Here is a 24182-nt window from a genome sequence, read left to right as displayed (position 1 = left end):
GAAATTATTTATACTACAATTTAAAACTATGATCCAGGAAATGTTTGGAAAAGTGCAAAGATTGAAAGCTATAGTATGTGGTGAAATCTGTAAGCTGCGATTACAGATTAAAGACCTAGTGCTTGTTTCAGTTTTGTAACCAGGCAAATGCATAGCCAGTATACGTCTCTTTCAGTCAGTGCAGTTGGGCAGCAGTTGCACTGGGGAACCTGGGATCAGAAATGAGGTCTAGTTTTGTGTTTCTAGTCCCAAGCCCCTTGTTATGATGATGGCTGAGGGAAGGAGTGTGGGTCACTGTTGGAATAAATGTCGGCTCCCATTCAGTGCAGAAGGACATGCATTGTTAGTCTGAATATTTTCTGCTATGTAAGACATTCCAGTGGATAGCACTACTTCAGATCACAGTCAGTCCAAGGTGTCTGGGGGTTGCTGTCAGGTGCTTGTATTTCTGTGCCCCTCAAAGAAGTACAATGGTTGTAGGCTGAGAATTGAAAGGCAAGCGAAGGAACCAGAACATGCAGTTCCCTCAGTAACCGTGGATCATCGAGGTTGCTCATAATAAGGCAGAGCATTAACAACAGCATGTTCACTAACATCACTGACTTCACTGTGGATGAGCAATGGCAGCGCATTATGTCTGCAGGGGGAACCATAATTGAGAGCTGCCTGTCTTTTGTACGTTGTTTTCATTCATAGAGCATCTTATGCACTGGAAATGCACTCCTACGCTTTCATAGATTGCAGAGCAGAGCTTTTGAGTGCTCTTGACATGTATCACAAAATCATAGAATGGCCTGGGTTGAAAAGGACCACAATGATCATCTAATTTCAACCCGCCTGCTGTGTGCAGGGTTGCTAGCCACCAGACCACGCTGCCCAGAGCCACGTGCAGCCTGGCCTTGAATGCTTCCAGGGATGGGGTATCTGCAACCTGTGTACTGAGCAGAGCTTTAGAGTGGGTCAAATGAAGGTTGCTGTGCTGCTGGGAGAATAGCCCAGCTGGGAGGACAAGGAGCCACCTGAGGGTTTGGTAATTGCTAAGGTCAGTAACACATGCTGTTTCTCAGGTGGCCATCATTTGTGTGTCCCGTGTTTGGAGCAGGTGCAGTTGGGCAGTGTGAATGTTTAAGCTGGGGTCAGCTTGCTTTTTTAAGGTTTGTAAACTTACTTTGTCCAAGAACTGCCTCAGAAACTGACTCTTGATTATGGATGAAGAACAAAGCATTCACTTTCATGGTTCCTTGCTGTTTCTTGACCACCAAGTGACGCCAACCAAAAGCTCTGCTCCTCCTGAAACTGCTGTTGCTGGTTGTGATGTGTTAGCTGGGCACCTGAGGATGCACCAGTGCCCATCTTGTGTTGCCTGACCCCTGATGCAGGGACCAGTGCAGGTGAGGAGCTGAGGCTGGTGAGAGCACAGGGCTCTCTCTTGGCCTTGGCCCTCCTTTTCACGTTGAATGTTAGCAAAAATTTCTTCTCAGAAGGAGCAGAGATGCAGTGGCACAGGGCTGCCCAGGAAAGTGGTGGAGTCACCGTCCCTGCGGGTGTTCAAGAACCGTGTGGATATGGCACTGAGGGCATGGTGGATGGGCTGCTGGTTGGACTTGGTGATCTTAGTGGCCTTTCCAACCCTAGTGATTCTGTGCCTCTATCCTGTGATTCCCACAGACAGGTCAGCAGCCAGCCGCGATGTGCGGGAGCCGCACTGACCCCAGCCCAGCAGCAGTAACCCGAGGGGGAGCCGTGCAGCCCGTGCCCTGCAGTGGGTCCCCCGGGCAGCGTGCGGTGTGGGGCGGGCACAGCCCCACCGTTTGTTTTCTGCTGCAGCGAGCACCCCCACATGCAAATCGGCGTGTCCCCGCCTCCCAAACATCGGCGGCACCTCTTGCTGAGGGAGGAGAGAAAGAAAAAGAAAAGAAAAGAAAAGAAAAAAGGCGAAGGAGACGGGAAAAAGTGGAACGTGGGGGGGTGGGGAGAGGAAAAAGGAAGAAGGAAAGAAAGAAAAAAAAAGAAGAAAACAGAGAAGAGGGAGAAAAGGGGAAAGGAAAAACGATCCCAGGCGCAGCCCGGCCGTGGAAGGGGCGGGCGGTACCGCCCCGCGGCGGACTGCCCCGCGCCGCCCTATAAAGGCACGTTGAGGGACGCGGGTGCCCGGGAGCGCGGCCGGCGTCGGGGCCGGATCCGTGAGTGGCAGAGCTGCGCTCGGGAGAAGTGGAGCGAAGCGAGCCGGCTCGGCTCGGTGCGGGACCGAGGGCGGCTGCCCAGGGCTCCCCGGCCCGGAGGTAGGCACGGCACCGGCAGCGGTTGGGGTGGCGGTACCGCTCGTCCCCGCTGCGCCCGGCGCAACGGCACGGGGCAGGGGAGAAAAAGCGATTAACTTTTTATTATTATTATTTTTTTCTCTCCTTAGTGTACATAGCTTGACTGGGAAGATGGCTTGTGGGGCGGCAGGGGATCGGCGGAGGGCTGATGCGTTGTGGGTTTTTGTTTGTTTGTTTCCCCCCCTTCCCCCTTCAGAACGTGTGCTTATAATTTTGTTGTTATTTTATTCTAGCTGATCGCGAGCGGAGCGGCTCTGCCCTGGCAGCGCTCGCTGGGCGGCTCCAGCGCCCCTTCGCCCGCCCCAGCCCTGGTGTGCGCCGGAGGGTGACGGGGGGCTCCGATCCCCTTCACACCTATGGGGAAATCGATGTCTCTGGGCGGGGAGTGAGGAGCGGGAGGGTAATAGTAATAATAATAACTGATCCTGCTGCTTTTGTGATGGGCGGGAGGCTCGACTGCGTGCCACAAATCTCACTTTTGCGTGCCAGGCTGTTGAGAAGCTTGGACTGCTTCGTTACAGGCTCTCATCAGCCCCCTGCAAAGTCCAGCTGCTTGGTTTTGGGTGCACGTCACCGCTCGGATCCTTAAATCTATCAGGAAAGATACTCCGATTATAAACTGAAAGTTCCTATTAAGCGTTATTTTTGTCTGTCTTAACCCATACATCGCGACCCCCCCGAGCTGTTAGGCATGGAGACTTCATAGCTGTATAGATCAATTTGGAGGATCAAAGCTGAACTGTAGTCTGTTGGAATAGACGTTACTAAAGCCAGAGAGATGTAAACATATGCTTACACGCCTGGCTGAATTGGAGCCCGTTCTCAAAATTACCGGTATGGATTAGTACATTAAGATGCAGTTAGGAGGCAGCCTTCAGAGATGGGTCCGTGCCTGTACAGCGGGGAGCAGCCGCGTCTTGGGCATGCTCCATTAGCAACAGATGGCCACGCTTGTTGTCTTGAGGCTTTTCCTAAGTGAGCAATTCCGCTGCATTTTGAAGAGGGGTAATGGTAACAGACACACGGCGTGAGCGCCTTCTGTTTGCTGTGCCGCGGACTGGGAGCGGTGTTGTGTGCCGAGATGTTCTTGTGCAGCGCGGTGTGGCTCTGCGATGTCCCTGCAGGCTGTGGAGCTCAGCCTGGTGCGATCCGCTCGGCCAGCAGCAGGAGCCCCCCTCCTTCACTTGCAGCGCTTCACTGCCTTGTTTGTCTGGCACTCGTAGTTCAGGTGGGCTGGGGATGGGGCAAGTTTCACAGGTCAGCTCGTTCCAAACCGTGGGTAGAGGGTTTGTAGCTTGGAAAGCAAAAGTTGCGTGGTAGAACTCAAACTGAACTTTTGAATCATAGAAGTATTAAGGTTGGAAAAGACCTCTGGGGTCATCTAGTTCAACTGGCTGCCTACCATTAATATTGCCCAGTAAGCCATATCTCTAAGTACCTTAGCTATACACTTCTTGAAAACCTTCATTCCACCACCTCCCTGAGATTATGGAGAGGAGGAGCTGTTTAGTTTTGCTGATGTTAGCAGAATCCTAAAGACTCCTAGGGGAAAAGGGGCTGAGGCCACCATGGACCTCTAACAGCTGGAAAGTGGAAGCCTCAAGGGCCCCAGGCTTCAGTGTTTTTTTTTCTAACTTTGGAAGTCGGTTATGTCTCATGCTAGAAGACAATAAAAATGAGTTTGTGGGAGGCGTTCTGTGGGGTATGTGCTGTTTTTGAGAGATTGTGGCTGTCCATGTCTGTAACTGCAGTGTTGTGACTGGCCCCAACTGCTCACAGTAACTTCCCCTTGATGCGTTACTACTGAAGCTCACGTGCCTGAATGGTGTTTTGTGTGAAACAAGCACCTCAGGTGTCGTTCGGTGTAAGACTCTGGCATTTGCGGGAGTCTTGGCAACCTTTGGCTATCAGTCCCAGCTTTCCTCCAAACTGAGCCGTAGTACAGGCAGGTATGGTGAGAGCCCCCTGATGGTCTCCTCACCCAGTGGGACGGGGGTGTGCTTCTGGATGGGCTTGTCGTGAGCTGATGCTGGCCAACCTAGTTTGTAATGCGAGTTTTGCCTTCAGGAACCTCTTCGGCTGGATTCTGCTGATGTGAGCAGAGCTCCCTCCATCCTACATCACAGGGTGGGGGGGACTGGTCCCTGGTGAGGTGCTGAACTGCAGAAGTTGAAAGGACTTGAGTTTATTTTCGAAGAAAGGAAAAGATAGGGCAACGTTACTGTGGCCTTTGTTCTGGAAATAGCCTGTCCTCTACTTCCTGGGCCTCGCCCTCGCCATGCGAGCATAAAGCAGTCCATGGATTCTGTAATAACACATTTGTGGCTTGAGGAAAGCAGCTCTGGACCTTCTGCGTAAGTTCTAGGCTAATGTGCACGATGTCTCATGTGTGAATCAGGTGAGATAGGTACAACTCGGGATGCGGGTTCTCCCTTGCCTGCCTCCCTGCAGAGCTTGCTGGCAGAGGTGGGCCTGCAGAACCAGGGCAGGAGCAAGGCCAGTCCCCAGCCTGTCCTCTGTTGCTAGATGGGATCAGCTCTGCTTCTGTTTATCATGCGTGCTGCACCAGGCAGGCACAGTGCTCCCTAGGGTGTGGTTTCTTCAGAACTTTAATCTAGTGTAATTGGGGGTTACTGCTGAGCTGCTAATGGTCCTACTTCACCTCCCCCAAGTGTTCAGTCTCTGTCTCTCCCCGTGTTTTGTTCTCTGGGCTGGTGCTAGAGTTCACCAACCCAGTGACCAAACTTGAAATTAACTTTTCTCTCTGAGCTTCCAGATGAGGGAGTCCTTTCACTGAGGGATGGAAGGGCTGAAAATACTTTCAGCTGGGTGATTCTTTGGCATCCTGTGCTCGGATCGTGGGTTTGTGAACGCTGGTGCTGGCACAAAGATGATGACAGGAGTGAAGCAGAAGGGGAACCAGACTACTACTTTGTTTAAGTAACCTTGGAGCAGGAGCCATGGTGTTTATGTAGGTCTCCCAGGCCGGGCGGCGCTCCAAATCCTGAAATAAGGCCGTGGCTGACCATACACCATCATGTTTCTCTTGAGCTGGTTATTCTTGGTGTCTACCCCTGTGTGTGGCTGGAGTCAGGGCCTGCTGTTTGATAAAATACATCTGCCCTGCTTTCCAGCTTCACCTGAGGCTGCCAGGGACTCTGCCCGCTTTCTCCAGGTCTAACATGGTAGAAAGTTGCTGAATTGTTGTCTTTAAGATTATCATTTTTATGTCTGCTGAATATTTGAATCCTGAATTCCTGAAAGTTTGCTACGTAGTTAATCTAGAACAGTTGTGGTTACTAAGGATAAGGATTATAAATACCACGATAAGACTCTACTTGTAGGGTTGAGATGTTTGCCTTAAAAACTCAAAACATTTCATATTCTGTAGGTACATATCCTATAATGCTGACTGTAGGAGGGCTGTATGGATCAGCTCAGAAGAATTACCGTAAATTGAACTACTGATCAGAATACCCTCTTCTCCATTTTTGGTTCTGCTTTTTTTTAAAGAAAGGTAACAGTAAAGCCAGACCTGTCTTTTTTATCACTTGTCTTAGGGCAGAAAACGTGAGCTTGCCTCAAGGAGTGAGGGTGAGACAGAGTAGGGTGGAAAACTGTTGATGCAGCTTTTGTCAGACAACAAACTAATGCTGTAGGAAAAAATAGGAGCATTCAGATCTTAAGATTTATTGAGTTATTAGTGAAAAGGCTTGATCACGGATTATGAAAAGAATGTACATCAGCCTGAATGGCATAAACATCCATATACAAGCTGACCTTTTTCCTCTTCTGTTATTTTCTGGAGGAGTATTGCTTAGCAGTGCTCTATCTAATCCAGTAAGAGATCCGTTTGTGTTGTGCTAACTTTGTTAGGGAATGATTGTCCTTAGCCAGAAAGAGGAGAGCAGGAGAGCCTTTCCAAGACTGTTCTGGTTTGAGCTAGATAGCAAGGTCAGTCTTTGGGAAAGAGCAAACAAAGCCAGAGCCTCTGACCACACGGTTCAGAGATCATTCTGGAGGTCTAACTTCCTTTTGAGCAGGCAGAAGGCAGGCAGTGCTGTATGGAAGGTAAAGAAGTGGCCTAAACCAGCCACCACCCTGTTTGCTTGGCTCTGTGAAACAATCTGAAATTTTATTTGCCCATTTCCCAGTGAAAGGCTATTACTGGAAGCTGGAAGGCAAGCTATGCAATTAATATTCATTAGCATTCTTGGCTGTTAGCTCAGTAACAGCCAAAATTAAGCCATGTGTAAGGTCTCAGAGCAGCAGTGGTGGCAGTCAAGGTGACAACAGCAGGACCCAAGGACCAGGATAACCTGTTTTCTAGCAGCAGTGCCTGTCTCTTGATGACATGCTTCTGTTCCCTGATTCAATGGTGTTATAAATACGAGATCATAAGAGCTGATATTCCACAATGTAAAACTGAAAGTGTGTTTTTTCTCAGCTGCAGCACTGCAACTTTTTTTTTTTTGGTAAAGACTATTAGCTGTGTTGGTCATGTCAGCAGCCAGGTTTAAACCCCAGATGTTTCCAGATGTTGCTGCTGCTTTTGCAAGTGCATTCTTGTGCCTTCAGAAGAAACAAACATTATTACACATGTTTTCTCTGAGAGATGTATTTGTGGAGAATATGTTTATATTCTATGGATGTGTCATTGGCTCTTTTTCTCTTCCTTATTTCCTATAAAACCTATATTCCTTAATTATGCTGCCATCACAGGAGTACTGGTATAATTGCCAGTGGAAAGCAGAATTAGAACCAAATTAGTTTGGATTTAAAAGCAAACAACAAAAACAAAAAAACCCAACAAAACTCCCTTTGCCCACGCAGTAAAACAGCAGTAAGCTTCGGTGTGTGCAGTATGGACGTTTCTTTCTGGTGGAGTCAAAGTTCAAATTCTAGTCCTCTCCTAGGTGAGTGCATTTCTGTTTGTTAAACTAAATTGTCTTGCATTTCAGAATTCATGCTATCACTGGATAACGTACTTTTTATCTAATTCATTTGTTTTAAAGTATTTTGGTATTTTAATTGTTCTTTACCATGTTAAGTTGGATTAGCAGTTCCTACAACCTTGCTTACCTGGTCCCATAGACCTATAGAGATATTCCTTCTAATAAAGCAGTAGGCGTATTTGGAGGAATTTGGATTTATTCCTGCTATCAAACTGATACTATTACTTGTATACCCTCTGCCATCAGATTTCTTTTTTTTTTTCCCATCCCCCCATTAGTGTGTCTTCCAGAGCTTTTTTCACAGCTCTTTCAACATGGTCTTAGTCTTCACCACTGTATCTGTCTTTCCAGTTGTGTTTATGTGTAAAAGCAGACATAACTTCTGTCAACTGGATTGTCTGTGGGGAATGTGCTTTGACTCCAGTGGAACTTTCTCTGCATCATTAAGGATTTCTTAAGCTCAACAGAAAATGCATGGCTTGGAACTTATATCCATTAACAACTTGCAGAACTTTTTTGTTTACATTTCTCTTACAAGCTTACTCTCTTCCTTCTGGCATTTAGTGCCACTTGTGCACCCACCCAAAGCATTTTCCATTCTGAGTGCTTTGCTTGAAATTGAGTAGACCAGTTCTTCACTTTTGTGCTTAGTCCCTTGAAATTGTTGGAGCAATCTAGTGGACCTCTGTCCTGAAGCCCACGTGAAGAGGTGTAGCTTCAGTATGAGATTTGTCAAAGATTGTCACCTTTGGCTCATTCCATCAGCACGTGCATGATATTAAAATAACCACACTGTAGCTTATTTCACATCTGTTCACTGGCTTGTTGACCCTGACGGGAGTATGAGTTGAACAGTTGGAAGTGAGGAACATAATCTGTGTGGAACAACTTGTTTCTGTGGATTAGGCAAAGAGAGAGGTTGGTACACAGCATCCTGGCAGCACTCCCAGCTAGGTGCCCAGTGCCACACCTGTCACAACAGGCGTGCTGCCTTCGTTCTTATCATGTATGCCAATTATTTTTGTTTTCTTATAAGAGTAACTTTAGAGATAAGTGGTTATTGAGCCTTATCATTTGCCAAGGTTGAGCAGAAATCCATTTCTCTTTAAAGTGAGCAGTCATTACTTTCAGAAGTACCTGGATTCCTGTTTGCTGCTTCATTGAAGTACTAGCTTCTAGGTCCATGCAGTTGGGTAGTTAGCAATGTGAGAGCTGAAGCCTTGTTGGGTCTGCCTGTTGTAGGGTTTCAAGGATCAAACTCTACTCACACTGACATCTGTTGCAAAATAAAGCCTTTGCCAACTTTCTTTTGACAGCATCACTTCCTTGCATTGTGCTACAGGCTTTTTCTTGGCTGAGGCTTTTTTGCATAGTTGAGGGATATTTTTGTTGTTGTTGTTTCAGCTTCCATAACTTATGTCTGTGAGACATATATCAGTGCAGTTGTGTAGATACCAGGCTTCACAGCCAACTTATTCCTTATGGCAGTGAGTCTTAAAGACACCAGAAGGATGTTTCACACAGTAAAAGCCATATTGTGTTCTGTTTTGTTATTGGACACATGCTGGTTCGTGACATTCTGGTCCCAGATGGCAAAGACCAAGAAAAGAATAACAGTAAAATTTCTTTGGATGTTACAGGGCAGAAATACATCTCAAATTGCAGTACCAATCTTTGCTGGGTTGCTTGCATTCTAGCCTTCCTCCAGGAATCAAGAACAAGCTACAAAAAATAAAATACAGAAGACACTCTTTTGCAAAAAATAAACATGTATATATCTATATATCTCCTTGTGGAAGTGATGGCAAAGCTGTGAGGCATGGTACCTTAGCTCAGGAGATCATACAAGCACCCCAGTGATGCTCCAGCCATTCTGTGGTAGGAATGTGCATCGCCTATCAATGTACACAATCTTAAGCCAGATCTATGGCTGATTCACACAGATGAAGTAATTCAGTGACCAGGGTGTGTGGAGCAGGGGATGGTGGTCAAAGGTTTTTCTAGCTAACACCCTCTGAGCTTATGGATTTCCTTTCCCAAAAGCTGGAAAGGCTGATGACTTTCTTGAGGGAGCTCTATCTTTTTTCTGTCCTTGGAGGCAGTTGCCAAGCAGAAAACTGTCTTTTGTAAAGTGAAATGCTTAATCCTTTTTCACATTTGAGAAGATAACGTCCATAAGTAAGATGCATCATCAGGAGAAAAAAGTGGCTGAGGCTGTGCAGCAGAGCTTTTTGCCGACTGTGCTGACAGTACTACAGTTGCTCAGAGATCAAAGCCTAATGGCATGAATTGAGCTTTAATGTCACAATCATTGTTTTAGCAGGATGTTCTATTACTTCTAGATTCCACAACACAGAAAAACTTGTTCTTTGGGATCCGCCTCCCCTTCCCCCCCAAAAAAGAAGCTCAAAACCAAGCTAATGTGGACTGTAGATGTTGGACATGGGCCATGATAAAGTAAATCAACTTCTTTTTTTTTTACATGAGAAAAGTAGAGATGCTCACTGTAATAGGAACGTTGGAATGTTTCATGTGTTTCACAACCTTCCAGTGAATTTCTTTTTTTTTAATACTGAAATAAATGGTTGCATTTCTTCTTAACTATTGTATTTGACATTTAAGTAATTCCTCTTGCTGAAGTGCATGAGTCTCTTGCCCATACCTTTCTTTGGGACAGTCCAGCTGTGGCACACGCAAGCTCAAGTTTTTGTATTGCATTGGAGCTGCACGTGTTTTCACCAGTTCACCTTTTGAACATGCTACAATTAATGAGAACCAGTTGTTGTGGTCATTCTGGTAGGAAGACATTGCTCCAGTGTGATCTGGGACAGGTTTTCAAAGCAGCTTGGCGTGTTCTGTCACAAGGGAAGTTTCTAAACATCAGCCCTTTCTGAAAATGTGGCACTGCTGACTTCGGAAAAATCTAGTCCCATTTGTATTAAGGAGTACTTGCAGGCTGGTGCTCAAGTCTTTGGGAAACTATCTCTTATGGTTTGTTTCTGATACGTCACTATGGGCCCACCTGTGCCCCAGAAGTACATTTTGGGACTTACGCTTTGTCAGAAGGAGGAAACGAGAGCTGCTGAAGAGCTCAAGGCCAGCTTTTTAGTGTTCATGATACTCATTCTGGGTAGGGCTTTCAGAATGGTCTCTGCTCTGCTATTCATAGCTGGTCTTTCAGAGATACTCAGCACAGAACGTGCTGACTTTTTAAAAAATCAAACTGCTTACTCGTGGTGCCTAGACTAGGTACCATTAGAAGCTCCCCTTGCAATTTTGCCCAAGTGCTTGGGATGCCAGATTTCTGTCCCTAACATCATGTTATATTAGTTCCAATTCTCGTCAGAGCAAGGTCTGGGCATCCTTCTTGTACAGTTCCTACTGCAACAGGCAAAGCCTAGCACTGGGCTCTTTTATGAGACTGATTGTTTTAATAGCAGCAGTTAAAGCAGATTGTGAGTAGCTATTTTCTTGTCACGCTGTGCTTAAAAGGAGCAGTCATTTTCATCCAGCTGCCTCTAACCTTCTGTGAAGCTCAGCCCCCTTAAATGAAGAGAATTCATCTGTTCAGTGTTATGTAGCTGTGTGTATGGTGCTGTAAGGATCCTGTGACTGAGTGAGATACACCAGTGCCTGCGTTTTGTTTGGGCACTGGTGGAATTGCAAGAAAACATTCAATCAGCTTCCCAATATTTTGGCACTATCCCTAATGCCAGAGAGTGGTAGAAAGCTTGGCGCACTTGTCAAAGGAAAATGAGTCAAACTGGTTCTGGATTACCATGAAGCTAAATCTGAAGGTGCTTCTGTCATACAAATCATTGTTATTTTATAGGGCAGATGGCCACAATGAAAACAATGTGTTAGTTGTTTGCAGTATTAGTAGGTGTTGAAGAACAAGGCTGGAATCTGTTTGCTACCAAACCTAAGGCCAGGTAGTCAGTTTGTGTAAGGTGATGTAAATTAGTCAAGGACCTTGCCAAGGATTGCCACCCAAATATTGTTGTTTGTAGTCCTAATTGAATTCTTGCCTGCTGACCCAGAAGCTCTCCACTCATATTGTTAACAACAAGCAGTTGGTGTAAACATGATCTGGGTGATTTTAAAGAGGAAAGCCCTTCTCACTGAATGAACTTTAAGGTAGAATAGGAAATTTGGCCTGATACCCATTTGGCAAGTAGGAAAGAAATGGAAGTGCACCGTGTGGAGGTTACGAAAGAATTTCTTTTTTCAGTGTCTGTGTGGCCCCACTGATAATGATCTTGCATCCCAGGCATCAGGCTGCAGGTTCAAAGCTCACACCTCCTCTGCTGACCCTGCATTGCTCATTATTGCTGCAGAATCTAGCAGTGCCTAAACCAGGAGACAAGTGTGTGGCATCTACTGGTTGTGTTTTTATCTCTGCCTTTGCTTTGCTTGAGACTCCAGGTGAGTTATTTGAACGTGCTGCTAATGCTTTTGGCGGCATCTTTTTGTAGCTTAGTTCAGAATGTTGGAGTTAGAAGGTGACTTTAAAAGGTCAGTGCTGTTCTTCCTAGAAAGGTATTACTGTTAGGGTACAGCTCCCCCTCTTCTCTGAAGCTCCAGTAGATTTTGAGTTCTTTGACTTCTTGAGAAATTTAGAGGCTTGAATGTCAATTTTGCTCCTATTGGTCTTGCAGACTTCACCTGAGTTGTTCTGATTGTAGAATGGGCTCATACTCTTAATTCTTCGCGCACTGTCTGTTTCTGCTCTGGAGGTTATCTCTAATTACTCCCATAAGAGTGGGATAAGTGATTGTTTGCATTTGTCCTCAGCCACTCTTTGTCAAGCATAATCTCAACAGCACTGGGCCTAATGATCCTTTTCCACCTCCTGTTTATTAAAGTTTAGAGGCAAAGTGCTTTTTTTTCTTTCCGAAAATCATGAAAGTTTAAAACAAACGTTTCCTCCCAATATTTGTCTTGCTGCTTATTCCCTCTTACAGCCTCAGGCTGTACAAAGTAGAGGTGGATGTCTGAGTCTCCTGTCCACAGCTACTAATCAGAACAAAACTGTAAGCTGAGATCCAGGTATTCTGCAAGAAAGGGGCCAGGATGTTAGACAGTGATTTGGATGATGAGCCAAGAGTTGAGCTACTAATCAGTGCCTGTACTCCCAAAATGCCCAGACAATTCTCTGACGGTTTGTCTTGTTTGAATCAAAATGTCAGTTTGAGGCACACGCTTCTCTCTTGCCTTCTGTCATGGTGACCTGATCTCAGTTGGTGGCATATGGAGCACTGGGAGGGACTTTGCTCTTGGATCTGGGCTTTGCAGAGTTGAGATGGCTCATGACACTGTTTGCTCCATGAAATGCAGCTTGGTGCTACACAAAGGAAATAAAGTCATTTCTCAGCCTACACCAAGAGAACTGTGTTCCTGCTCACAGCCAGTGTTCTTGTCCTTAGCTGTCCTGTTGCTTTCAAAGTATGGCTGTTTGATTTGGTAGATACAGAACGGCTGTTGGCGTTAAGCAGGTGTACAGTTTTTTATCAGAGGTCAGGTGTGTAATGTGCTAGGCCATGTTTGCTTGCATTAGAGGAACAGTACTGGCTGTAGTAGATGGATGTTGCACCTAGCAAATAATGTTTTTTTTTCCCTCAAAGGGCATTATCTCTAGATATTGGATTGGTATTCTCCATGGCTGCTTGGTCTATGGAGAGCTGCCAGTGGTCATAGCTCTTGTAATGTGAAAAATCTGGCCAAGAGGATGGGACAGAAGACCTCTAACTGCTTCCATGGCAGCCTGTGAGTCTTTGTTAACTAGTACAAGCTTTTAGATCTGCTGACCAGGGCTGGGTTTAAGTCACTGCTGGAGATTCACGGGTTCTGTATCCTGCTGCCAGAATCCTGAAATGTTCCACTCCCATAAGGTTTGATAAGTTTGCTTTGTTCCCTGTCTAAATAGTGATTTCTTCTCCAGGGGAAAGGTTTTTTTGCCCCCATATGAAAGCAAACAGCTGCATTGTTTGCAGAAAGCTGCTTTTCAAGGTTGTTTTATGTTTATTTAGTACAGACAGCAGGCATGGGGGTGGGGAATTGGTTCTCTTCCACTTGACCTTTTTTTTCCTCTTAAAATGTACAGCTGTAAAAATACATAGCTTTGTGTTTAAGACTGATTTGGTCTGGGGAGTCTCTGCGTACCAGCTAATGGACTTCTCAACAGCCGTTTTAGTCTCGGTGCTTGTGATAGTGCTTATCTAGACAGGTTTGGTCAAAGTGTTTCACTGTCAGCATTTTCAAAGTTCATCTCTTCATGTATTTATCTCTTAAAGTGATTTTTGGATTGCCCACTCAGATGGAGTTGCGGCCTTACAGGTCTGGGACTCCTGTGGAGTTTCTGCAGTGGGGAGAAAAGCCATCTGCAGAGGCAGTCCGTGGGACAAGCATGTGGAGACAACTCTGTCAAAAGATCTGGGGGAGTATTTGGATGGGTTTTTTTGTTTGTTTGTTTTGCTTGATGTCTCCTGTGTTTTCTCATGAATTGAGAAGATTAGGAATGCTTGGAAAAATAGCATGTTATGTGTATGCAGATCTGAGTGGCGTGCTGGTAGGGCATGCTAGGAAGGCTGTGTACTAGGTCCCCACAGTTTATTGTCTGGTTAGATGCGAGATGGCCTCATGGTCCTTTTAATTGCCTGTCTGTTTAACTGAGTTCTTGTTGCTTTATCTGCCTGTTGCACAGGGCATGTGTCTGGATTCGGTAGGTTGCTGTAAATGCCATTATGCCTGGGGTACTGGACAGCTACCAGGGGTATCTCAAAGGTGTAAGCAATTTGAGTCTCCCCTGGTGTGCTCCATGTTGTCTAAGCTATGCACTTGTGTTAAGGAGGTGGAGAAATGCTAAACAAGAACAGATTTCTGAGTGATGAATAGAAGTAAGCCTCTTGGCTCTAGGCTTACAACTGCTGTTGGATGTCTACAGCAAAGACCTTGATGCAGCTCGGTTGCACTACTTGTTACAGCTTAGGAAATTGTTCCATCTTTCACATTACTTACAAAAATAAGGTTCTGTTTGTTTGTTTGTTTGTTTTCTGAAGGCAGGCTCAGTCTTGGCAGGTATAAATCCTTCTCTTCAGCAGAGGTGTGGTAACTTACATCCCTGGAAACTTGTACTGCTGTGGCAAATTCATGCAGCTTTTCTTGTGCTAAACAGAAGTATTACTGCTGTTTTAGATCAGTGATGTGCACTGCTGGCTAACAAAGTTTTCCTTAGGTGTGATACAGGAGGAAAACTAGCTGGTGTTTGTGGGCTTTGAGACAGCAGTACTAAATAGTGAGTCGGGTTTCCCTGTTGTGTTGTACATCCTAGGTGAGCCTGAGGTGAAATACAGATGGACTTCAGCTCCAGCCGAGCTGAGAGAGTTGGGTCTGCCAGTGTCTCCTGTGTTTCTGGTTTGCAATCCTTGCTTTCAGACTGCTAGAAGAACATCTGAAATGGTGCAAACCCTTTTTTTTTTTTTTTTGCCTGGGATTTAGTTTGCCTAGCATTTCCTGAGGTATTAGTAATTCAAGTGGACCTAGATAACTTGTATCAGCAGTGAACCAAATGTGTCAGCCTCTGATACAGATCAAAATTGGAGACAGATATGAGCATCAGCAAAACCTGTGTTACCCCCTTCTGCAAGAGATGCTGGTACTGAATGTCTCTGAAGCTGTCATCCCAGCATGACTGGAAGAAGTAGCTCTGGGGATGCTTTGGGTTCAGTTTTTGTGCTCTCAGTGAGTATCTGGTGGTAGGACTTGTCTCTTTGGTTAACGTAGAGACTTGGCTTGTGTCAAGATGTGGGACAGGTTTTCCAGTCATCAGGTACAGTCCTTACAAATGAATATTTTTGCCTTATTTAAAGCTTGGGTCCAGACAAACTGGCCTTGCTTGAAAGCCAGCACATTTGGTTTGTTCTCTGTAATGTTTAGCTGAACTGTAGAGAGCTGAAATCCAAGCAGGCACAGCCAAGTCTTCCTGGTTGCATGGGTTTCTGTTGATCAGCTGAGATGTGTTAAATGATCATATGTATGCCCTTATGTCACTGCAAATTGCTAGTGCAGTATGAACCCTGCAAAGTCTATAAAGCAATTTTTCCACGTTTTGGATCTTGGGGATTGCCTGCTGTTGCAAGGAACCAACATCTGGACTTCTGCTGGCATGGATAAAGCCAGCTACCCTGTGACTAGCTCAGACATCCCTAAACTGCTTCAAATTCTGTTCTGCTGCCTTTATGAAGAGTATTAAAGTGAAGGAGTTGAACGTAATTCCATTGGGAATGCTAAAGGTCTCTGCTGCTCCCTGCAAGATCCGTCCTGCTGTTTTCCTGGTGGATTTTGGTCTTTAGCTGTAATTGGTAGAAAACACTGGGAAGCACCTTGCTGCAGATCGTTCATTGTATTACAGAGTGGGATTTTTATGTTGTTGATATGCTATTAGCTGTTATAGTGCCTCACTTGAGCGCATCTGGGATTTCACTGTTTACCAGGCAGATGTGCACACAGCTGGAACGTGTTAATGTCAGGATGCTCCAGCCAGAGGGAAGCACAGGCCAGGGGGAGGAAAGCTGTCCTGCTATATCAGTTGGGCATCTCACTGTGAAAAGGAGCATCTGCAGGCACTGTTCACTGCAGTGAATTATAGCAGTAGTTAATGAGCCCCTATTGGCTGTACGCTCAGCTGCCTGTGTAGAGACACAAGGTTCAATTTGTAGGTGTCTGTAGGTGTCTGTTACTGTTCTTGCCCCCTTATACTGGCACGAAGAAGTGCTGCTGTGCTGTTGTGATCCTACAGTGTAATTTTCCGTGGAATTCAGCATGGTGACTTTAATTGTTTGTAGTGTTAGGGAAACTTTCATGTAACAGAGACCTGTGCTATACGACAGCTTTTTAATCTGCTGTTGTAATAATGGATTTAGTTGTGGGTAAAACTTAAAAGCTGCAAATACTCATTAACTCAAAGCTGGCATCCAGAATTGTCGTGTCTAATCTAATCTTGCTCCAGTGTGAGAATGGTCAGAGCATTTTTTGAAGAAGCCTTAAGTTCATAGTGCATTTGTGGATTTTGGAAACATTTTCAATGCAGTTTGCAGTCAGGCATGCAACTCTGAATAATAGGTCTGTGATAATGGTATGTGGGACATGAGAATCAAAAGCATGTGTTCCCACTTCAGCAGATGTTAGGGGGAATGGTTATCTGGTAGTGTGCTTGGATCAGTTGCTGGCTGTCCTGTTAACACTGAGCCTGTCAACAGCATGTGTTTAGGAGCATAAATCAGAACTAATCTGCTGTGAATTAGTTAAATCCTTGCATGGACACTTACTCAGAAGGAAAATACTCTTAATCTGAAGTGGCTTAATCTCAAAAGCAAATTAAGCTATTCTGAATAAATTCTGGAAAAATAGTAATGATAATAATAGTAAAAGTTTTAATGACTTTCAGTCTACTCTAAGCTCATCTTTGTATCTGAGCCTTCCTGGAAGTCTCTGTGTACCCAAGCTTATACTGTGTTATTATTAAAAGCCACCAAAGAAACAAATGTGTTTCTGAATCCTTTTTACTTTCTCATACGTTTGCAAGGTGCATACTGAACGCACACTGCTCACAACAGCAGCGAAGGCCAGGTGGCTGCAAGACCTGACACTGACTCAACAGCAATTGTCCACTCACTTTATCCAGATATGAATGGCTTCAGGGTCACTTGCCTCCAAGGAGGTGCACATTTCTCCCTTGCATGTTAAGTGTGTAGCATTTTCTCCTACAAGCAAACATGTTAGTTGGAATACCAGACAAAGACATACCTAATTTGGCAAAATGTTTTTCACCATTATAAAAGCAAATATGGAAAGAAGCTTTTTTCTTTAAATCCGAGCTTACTTGAACCTATGAGACTTGGCTAGAGTACACAGAGTAAGAGAGCAGATGTGGGGAATGCAACGAGGGGCTGGCTGCAAGGCTTCATGAGCTCACAGAGCACAGCCTCTGCCTTTTTCTGTCTTGTTGCCTTTTCTCATCTCACATAATTTTTCCCTTTGAACTCTTGCTTTCTAGTTAATGCCCAGCCATAACGTCCTTGTTGTGTACTGCTGCTGCTGCACAAAGGGAAGAAGGCATTGCTGAAGAACGATGGCATTTTGGACGCAGCTGGGATTGCTGCTATGGAAGAACTTCACCTACAGAAGAAGACAGACTGTAAGTGTTAGCCAAAGGGTTTTTTGATCTAAGTTACAGCATAGTGGCTTTCTTGTCAAGTGAAATAGGGGAAAATTCCTGCGTATCGTTGTTTCAAATCTAAGAGGATCCTGGCAAAACAGCTGGACTGCCTTTCAGAAAGCTGACTCAAATTCTTAACAGAAAGAAGTGAGGGGGCTTGTGGTTGCTCCTGGATGCCAGTGTGTCAGAGTACTGAAATACTTGTCAGTCCTGGCAGGGAGGGATGTAAGGCCAGCGCCTCTGCTGTGACTCGCCTGCTCCTTGGGAGGAGTACTGCCAGGCTGTGGGTCTGTGGCACGGACTCTAAACACTTCTGACTGCTGTAAGCTGCAACAACAGCAGAGAAATTCAGCCACTTCGTAATGTGGCCAAAGGTCTAATGGTTGTTTTCCCAGTGATGGTACCTCTGCTAGAGGCAATAGCAAGCATTTTTGATCTCTAATCAAGGAGAGGCACACAAGCCTGTTGTGTAACTTTTCAACACAAGGCTTACTTTAAGTAGCTGACATGAGACATGCTCTCACATTTGTGTAGAGACAAATCCAGCCAACTGATGCTTTGCTTCCAAGGAGCATTCTGGTTAGCCTCAGTGCTGGCCTCACCATCTGTTACCAGTATGGAATATACCTGTTACAGTAGGCATTAAGCAGCAGGAGTCTCTCTGTGTGGAGACAGGGACAGAGAAGCATGAATCCAGTGCATTCTCCTCCAAGCTTTCTGTCTTAACGAGACCTCACAAGAAGCTGTAACTTCTGCAGATAGTTATAGCCAAAGAAGGCACAATCCCTCTAGGGGTTTCAGGGGTAACTGTGTTAGACTGGGCCATGTTCTGTGGAACAGGACTATGCAGAAAAGCTGTCCCATTAGATCTGACCTTGAGGAGGTATGAGCAGAGAATGTGAAGGGAACGTGAGTTACTGAGGTGGTGAGTGGAAAGTGGTATCTCTGATAAGCTTTCTGAACCCTGCAAATGTCAGGGTGTTTGCCAGCTGGCTGGGGCTGGGTTGCTTTAGAAACTGAGAGTCACAAGGGAGAGATGGCTATCGTATTCACTGGTGGAGATGGAAGCAGTCTCTGAAGTCATTTGCTCAAATATCTGAGACCTGTCACAGAACTTGTGTCCAGCGAATTCAGAGCTGAATGTATCCCATTCTAAATGTGCTCAAATAAAACTAGACAAAGGATTGCGTTTTTTTTTTTTTTTTTTTTTCCCCTTCCCTGAATACCTCTCGTTACAGGGCTGTCAAGAGTGGTGGGAAGTTCTATGCAAGTAGTGTGTTTTTGTCCTTATCGAACCAAGAGCCTTGATCTTCCAGGACAAGGCAGCCCATCTTATAAGCTGTGGGCTGGATGCTGCCTGCTCTCTTGTATTTGGGGGGTGGGGAGGGGGGGCTTGTCAGTAGTCTAACCTTCTGAACTGCTTCATAATTTATAAGAATGTTGCAGTGGAGTGGAGGAAGTAGTCTCAACAGTGGCTACAGCTCTTTAAAGTACATGCTGTTCTCAATTACTCTAAGAGCCTACATAACCTAGGCTCTTAGGGCTGAAAATACTTTCTTCTCCCCCTTGGTACTAGCAGTCTTATTCTTGTCCTCTCCCAGGCTGGCTTTATGAGCTTTGGGAATCCGTAGAGATTGATGGAGCCTATGTGGCAATGCTTGAACTAGTTCAACCAGGAGGAGATTTCAGAAGAGCTGAGTGCTCTGTGGAGGAAGATGGCTTTTTTTGTCTGAGTCCTCTGAAATTAATGCATCCAGTCTGAAGATTATTTCAAGCAGTCTGGCATGGTATGGTATGTCAAGTAGCTGTAGGGTAGGCAATAGAAGTTCACTCAGATTTTTAGCAATGCCACAAAAATGCAGAAGGCATCTACTTGTAAGCGGAAAAAGGCCTTTCTGTTTGTACTTCTGTCATGATTTTGGATCTGTTCAGCTATTTCTTGGTACCTTCTGGCAGCTTCTATGTCAGTCTCCCATTGAGTAGCCCAAAGGCTACTGCTTACATTCTGTACCACACCAGTATTATAAGTCAGTTCATAGCAAAGGTAGCCTATCATCACATGTTTTTGCGATGCATCTCCAGAGTTTTGCTCAAATGTTTTTAATTTGGTCTTCGCCTGCAGGTATCAAGAGGGAAGTCCCATTAAACAAAGGCAGGGAATTACAAGAACATCTATTCTGGCCATGCTGTTCTCATGGTTGCACAGTTGTCATCTGTTAGGAGACCAGCATCCTGGGTTTGCTGGCAGTGCTGCTCAGCCGTTTGTACTTACTGAAGGTGTAGCCCAGAAATAATTTGATTCCTCTTCTTTTTCCCACAAGAAGTGTGGTCTCCTTTGCTTCTGACTGAACTCTCTCTTCTGCTGCAGTGAGTTTGGGCTGTGTTGCGAAAACTGGGTCCAAAGCTCAGCCTGACGTGTGCAATTCAAGTGTTACTTTGTACTGGATTACTTCCAACAGCGTTAGAGTGGGGGGAAGGAGTGCACGGGGGGAGAGCAGGGAAAGAATCATGTTCAGGGTTCACTGTTGTGTAAAAGCACTGTCTCTACCTGCTGTCTTGCAAGTGAAGAGACTGCTCAAGCTTGCATGGCAAGGCTGATGAGCAGCTGGTAGCTCCTTGCATTGAAGCTGGACCATGAAGATGAGGACACTGGCAGGAAATGAAATGGGATGGTAGTTTGATCAGTTCTTGCTCAACAGATTTCCTGTTGACACAGCATTGATCTCAATATTTAATGGTATCCTCCATTACCAGCCAACTGATACAGACTGGACATGCTTCAGGAACTAGCCTCAGTTAAATTATGAGTAGCTTGTTCTGGTCCACGTGCTGCTGTCTGCAGAGGTGGTCTTCCTCCCTTGCTTCCAAGGGAGGCAGCAGTGGCAGAGAGGTGAGGCTTGGATTCTCTGTTCACCATGCTGGTCTAGTGGCTGCAAGAAGTGAGAAGACTCAATTTTGCATTATGACTTCAGCATGAGCCTGGGTCAGGCACATACCTTTTGACACTGGTGTGTCCATCTCTACAAAGGCAGCAACATATGAAGAGTGCTGGTGTAATTACTGCTGTGGGAAGGCTAGGAAGTGGTAGGGAAAGGAAGCTTTTGAGCTTTAGGAATGAAAGGAAGAGGCTTTGTTTTTTTTGTTGAATAGTGTAAGGGGCTGTCCAGAGGGTCCACGCTCTCTTTTGAAGTTCTGCATATGCATTAAGTTTGACCCCATGTTTCAACAGTTGCTGGCTGTGTCTCATGGAGCAGCATTTCAGTGCAGCCATGATGAATCAGCCTTCAGCTGCAAGTGTACAGCTGATCCAGTCCAAACGGCCTCCCTCTTCTGTCCTCCCTTGGCCTGTGAGTTGGGAAGGCTGGAAGTGTGTGTGCAGGCGTATGCGGAGGCGTACAGCACTTCGCATGCAGCTTGCACGTGGTCACCTTCTGGGTTATGCAACTAGCCATTTCTGGCTGTGCAGCAGAGGAGCTGGGGTGGATGTTTCTCTGTGCGAGCCAGGGCTGAGGCTAGTGCTTTCTCTCTGCAGCTGCAGGAGTGGGAGGCTGCTTAGGCACCCTGGGCAGCCTCTGCAAACCTGGCTGGCATGGTGCATGGTGGCATGTATAAGATGCCGGCACCTTACCAGCAGATAGGGTGGCACAGAGGGCTGTAGTGCATGCCAGAGCACAGCCACCAGTGCTGGCAGAGGGAATGGCTTGTGCTGCTTCTTGGCCTGTTGGTGTCTTTGTGCTGAGCATCTTTGGCCTCTGGGAGCCAGACAGGTAGCTTGGTGCTGAGAGAAGCAGCTTGCTGCTGTTAGTGGCTATGTGCCTATCACTGCCATTGGCCATTATAAAAATGGAGGCATTTTTATGGTACCTTTGTTAGCATGGTTTCAGTGGAGTTTCTTATCCAATGATCACAGTATGTGTACAAGAGTAACAGGTGGGAAATGGTATCCCAAACTCATCCTGTGGAGTCCGATACCATTGCCAGAAGTGCTGGTGATAATGACATTCAGTTTTCGTTTCTGGACATAATTGCCATTTGGCTGGATGTCAGCCATTAAGGGTGTCTGTGAAGATACCTAAATGGCTTCCTTTACTGGACTGTGGCATTAGTTTTGGCGTATTGATTTTGCGGTATGAGATTTATTCAACATACAGTAGTCAAGAAATCTCACCTCTAAATTTTCCTAGAGTGCCCTGTGTTGGATGTCAAGAGCCTAGTTTTAGCTGTTAACAGTGTACAACAGGAAAACACATTTATGAGGGGACTATCTCCTCCACAGGGGTGCAGATCTTATCCCACCTGGCTTGTGAAAATGACACGGGTATCTTATTAAAAGATGTTTTTTTTCCAGTGAGGGTGAAAAGATTTCTCTTGACCAAGAAAACACCTTTTTCCTTTCCTCAAAGGGGAAAAGCGCAAGATGTTGCAGCATAAAAAGCTGTGTTTTTCTCATATCACAGCTTACCTACAGTGCATTTAGGCAGTCTTTCTGGAGTGGGAGAGCAGGGGATAGCAGGTGAAGCTCAAGCCTCAAGTGCTTTTGCTTGTGTCTCAGAAGCTCTGAGTTCAATTGTTGCTTTGTCCATATTCTTTTGTGGGATATAGCACTACTCAGTGAATTTCCCTGTGCTTCAATTTCCTAAAAAACATTCTGTATTTAATAGTAAAACCTTTTCTTCCATCCTCATCTGATTCCTTCAACAACTGAGTTCTTTCTTTCTTTACCTATGAGTACTCCAGACCCATGTTCATCTGTCTTGGAGAGTATAAATACATTAGAACCAAACAGTAATTGGTATAAGCTTGGTAGCTTTGCTCTCCTGATAACAATATATTTATCTAGCAGAGAAATTAAAGCATTTAGCATAGCTATGCACTGGCATAACGTTCATCCCTAATATTAGGGTAAAAGCTGAGTTGTTTATTGTGAGGATGGAATAGAAGTACTTCCCACTAGCTCTAAAATACGAGGCCAGAAAACCAGATGATTTCTGGGAAGAGTAACAGGGAGATTTCTTTCAGGCAAGGGACGAAAAGAACTAAAAAAAAAAAAAAAAAGCCAAAAATAACCCATGTGAAAGGCATCCAATTTAGTCTTTTAACCGGCCTGTATCAACAACAAAAAACCTGTAATTTTTCAGTATTCTCTGAAGTTGCAGGAACAAACTTCTTGGTCCTGGAATGCATAACCAAAGGGCTATGAGAACGTGCTTGCAAAACTGTCCTGTCTTAGAAGTGGATTGTACTGGAAACTGTTCTGTTCTGTATTTTGGATATGACGTTTTAATACTTCGTCTCTGTTGTTTCCAGTTCCAGCTGCTGATCGAAGTTGCTTGGCCTCTGTTTATCTTCTTCATCCTGATCTCTGTAAGACTTTCATATCCGCCCTACGAACAGCATGAATGTAAGTACCAAACACAACAGCTGCACCCAGAATGGTTGTTATTTCAAGGCTAGAAGGCACCAGTGCCAACTGGCGGGAGACAAAGATTAGGGGGTAATGGTTGCATACCTCTTTGTAATCTTCAGGGAAGTTTTAGTGGCTGCTTTCCTTCAATCTTGGGGACTGCAGCATGTTCTGACAAGTTAATGTTGCTCCATGACTGTATTTTGCTGCTGTTTTTCTTGCCATTTTTGCATTTATAATGTATTAGCCAAGGATTTGCTGTGGAAATGTGACAAGGCTGCAAAACCCACACAGAACCTAAGCTTTATTTCTCATTCTTGATCTGTATGTGACTGCATAAAAAGAAAGCGGTGTTCAGATCTCTAAGAAAGCAATCTCATTTTCAGACAGTAACGTGGGCTAATGTATTACATAAAAGAACAGAAGAGCAATTTCACTCCTAACTTTTTCAGTTTCAACTTTATATTCAGTAGATTCAGCAGTCACACATTTATGGGGAAAACTGTTGTACCCATTTATGATGTAAAGAGAAAAACACATTTCAGCTTTTCCATCAAAGGAAGCTTATTCTTTCTCTGCAGATGACTGTGGTGGTTGCCATTTGATTTAGGAAGCAGAACTCATTGAAGCCATATGCTTCATCTTAAATGTGATTGGTAGTGACTTCATGCTTCAATTAGCTGACTATGGAAGAGCTCTTTGTTTATCTTTCCTTTGCCTGATTACTGCAGGGTAAGAGCTAAGGGTCAGCACAACCTGTTTCTGAAGGGCACTCTGAATTGTTTTGTTCTTAAAATAGGTGAAGAACTAGCTCTTACAGCACTTAACTCTGTGGTTCTTTGCAAGCAAGGAACATTTTATGTTGCTTACTGGGCTTTTAAGCTGGCTTTTCAAAATTTAAGTGCTAATAATGTTTGCAACTTCCTGATGTGGTTTGGACGCTGCTGGTCTCCCTCACTGCCTAACTCTCTTTGTTCTGTGGCTAGCCAGGTAATTGAAATTTGTCTAAGTGCAATCTTGTACTTTGCTGCTAGAAATTCAAATAACCTCTTATGACTGCTACAGTAGAACTAGAAGAAATGCCTGCAGTATGGCTGTGGAGCTTGATAGAAACAATACACATTTGCTCAGTTGGTACAAAAAACTGCAGTAGTCTCTGTGGTACTTCTTGCCAGTTTTGGCTGGCATGTAAACTCAACCCAAGCAAGAACTGCTTTTTTCAGCTGCTCAGAGTGAGTGTAATACAGGATTGAGACTGTTAGTTGTTAGCCTCTTTGTATATCCTC

The 24182-nt window shown here is 45.0% G+C and overlaps 1 protein-coding gene across 2 annotated transcripts in view; it reads left to right on the top strand.

The window, feature by feature from the left end:
- The first annotated feature begins 2153 nt into the window (after positions 1-2153).
- Positions 2154-24182, top strand: part of ABCA1 (ATP-binding cassette, sub-family A (ABC1), member 1) — a 94415-nt gene continuing 72386 nt past the window's right edge. Inside the window, exons 1-3 of one of the 2 annotated variants that reach the window (NM_204145.3) lie at positions 2154-2282; positions 17331-17471; positions 22800-22893. In NM_204145.3, coding sequence (NP_989476.1) covers positions 17406-17471; positions 22800-22893 — 160 coding nt within the window. In that variant the 5' untranslated portion in view covers positions 2154-2282; positions 17331-17405. Of the gene's footprint in view, positions 2283-11591; positions 11702-17330; positions 17472-22799; positions 22894-24182 lie in introns of those variants that run through there. The other variant, XM_046905175.1, reaches the window with a different exon arrangement.

This window comes from Gallus gallus, chromosome Z (assembly GCF_016699485.2).
Source record: "Gallus gallus isolate bGalGal1 chromosome Z, bGalGal1.mat.broiler.GRCg7b, whole genome shotgun sequence".
NCBI lineage: Eukaryota > Metazoa > Chordata > Aves > Galliformes > Phasianidae > Gallus > Gallus gallus.
This window is presented reverse-complemented; position numbering and strand designations above follow the sequence as displayed.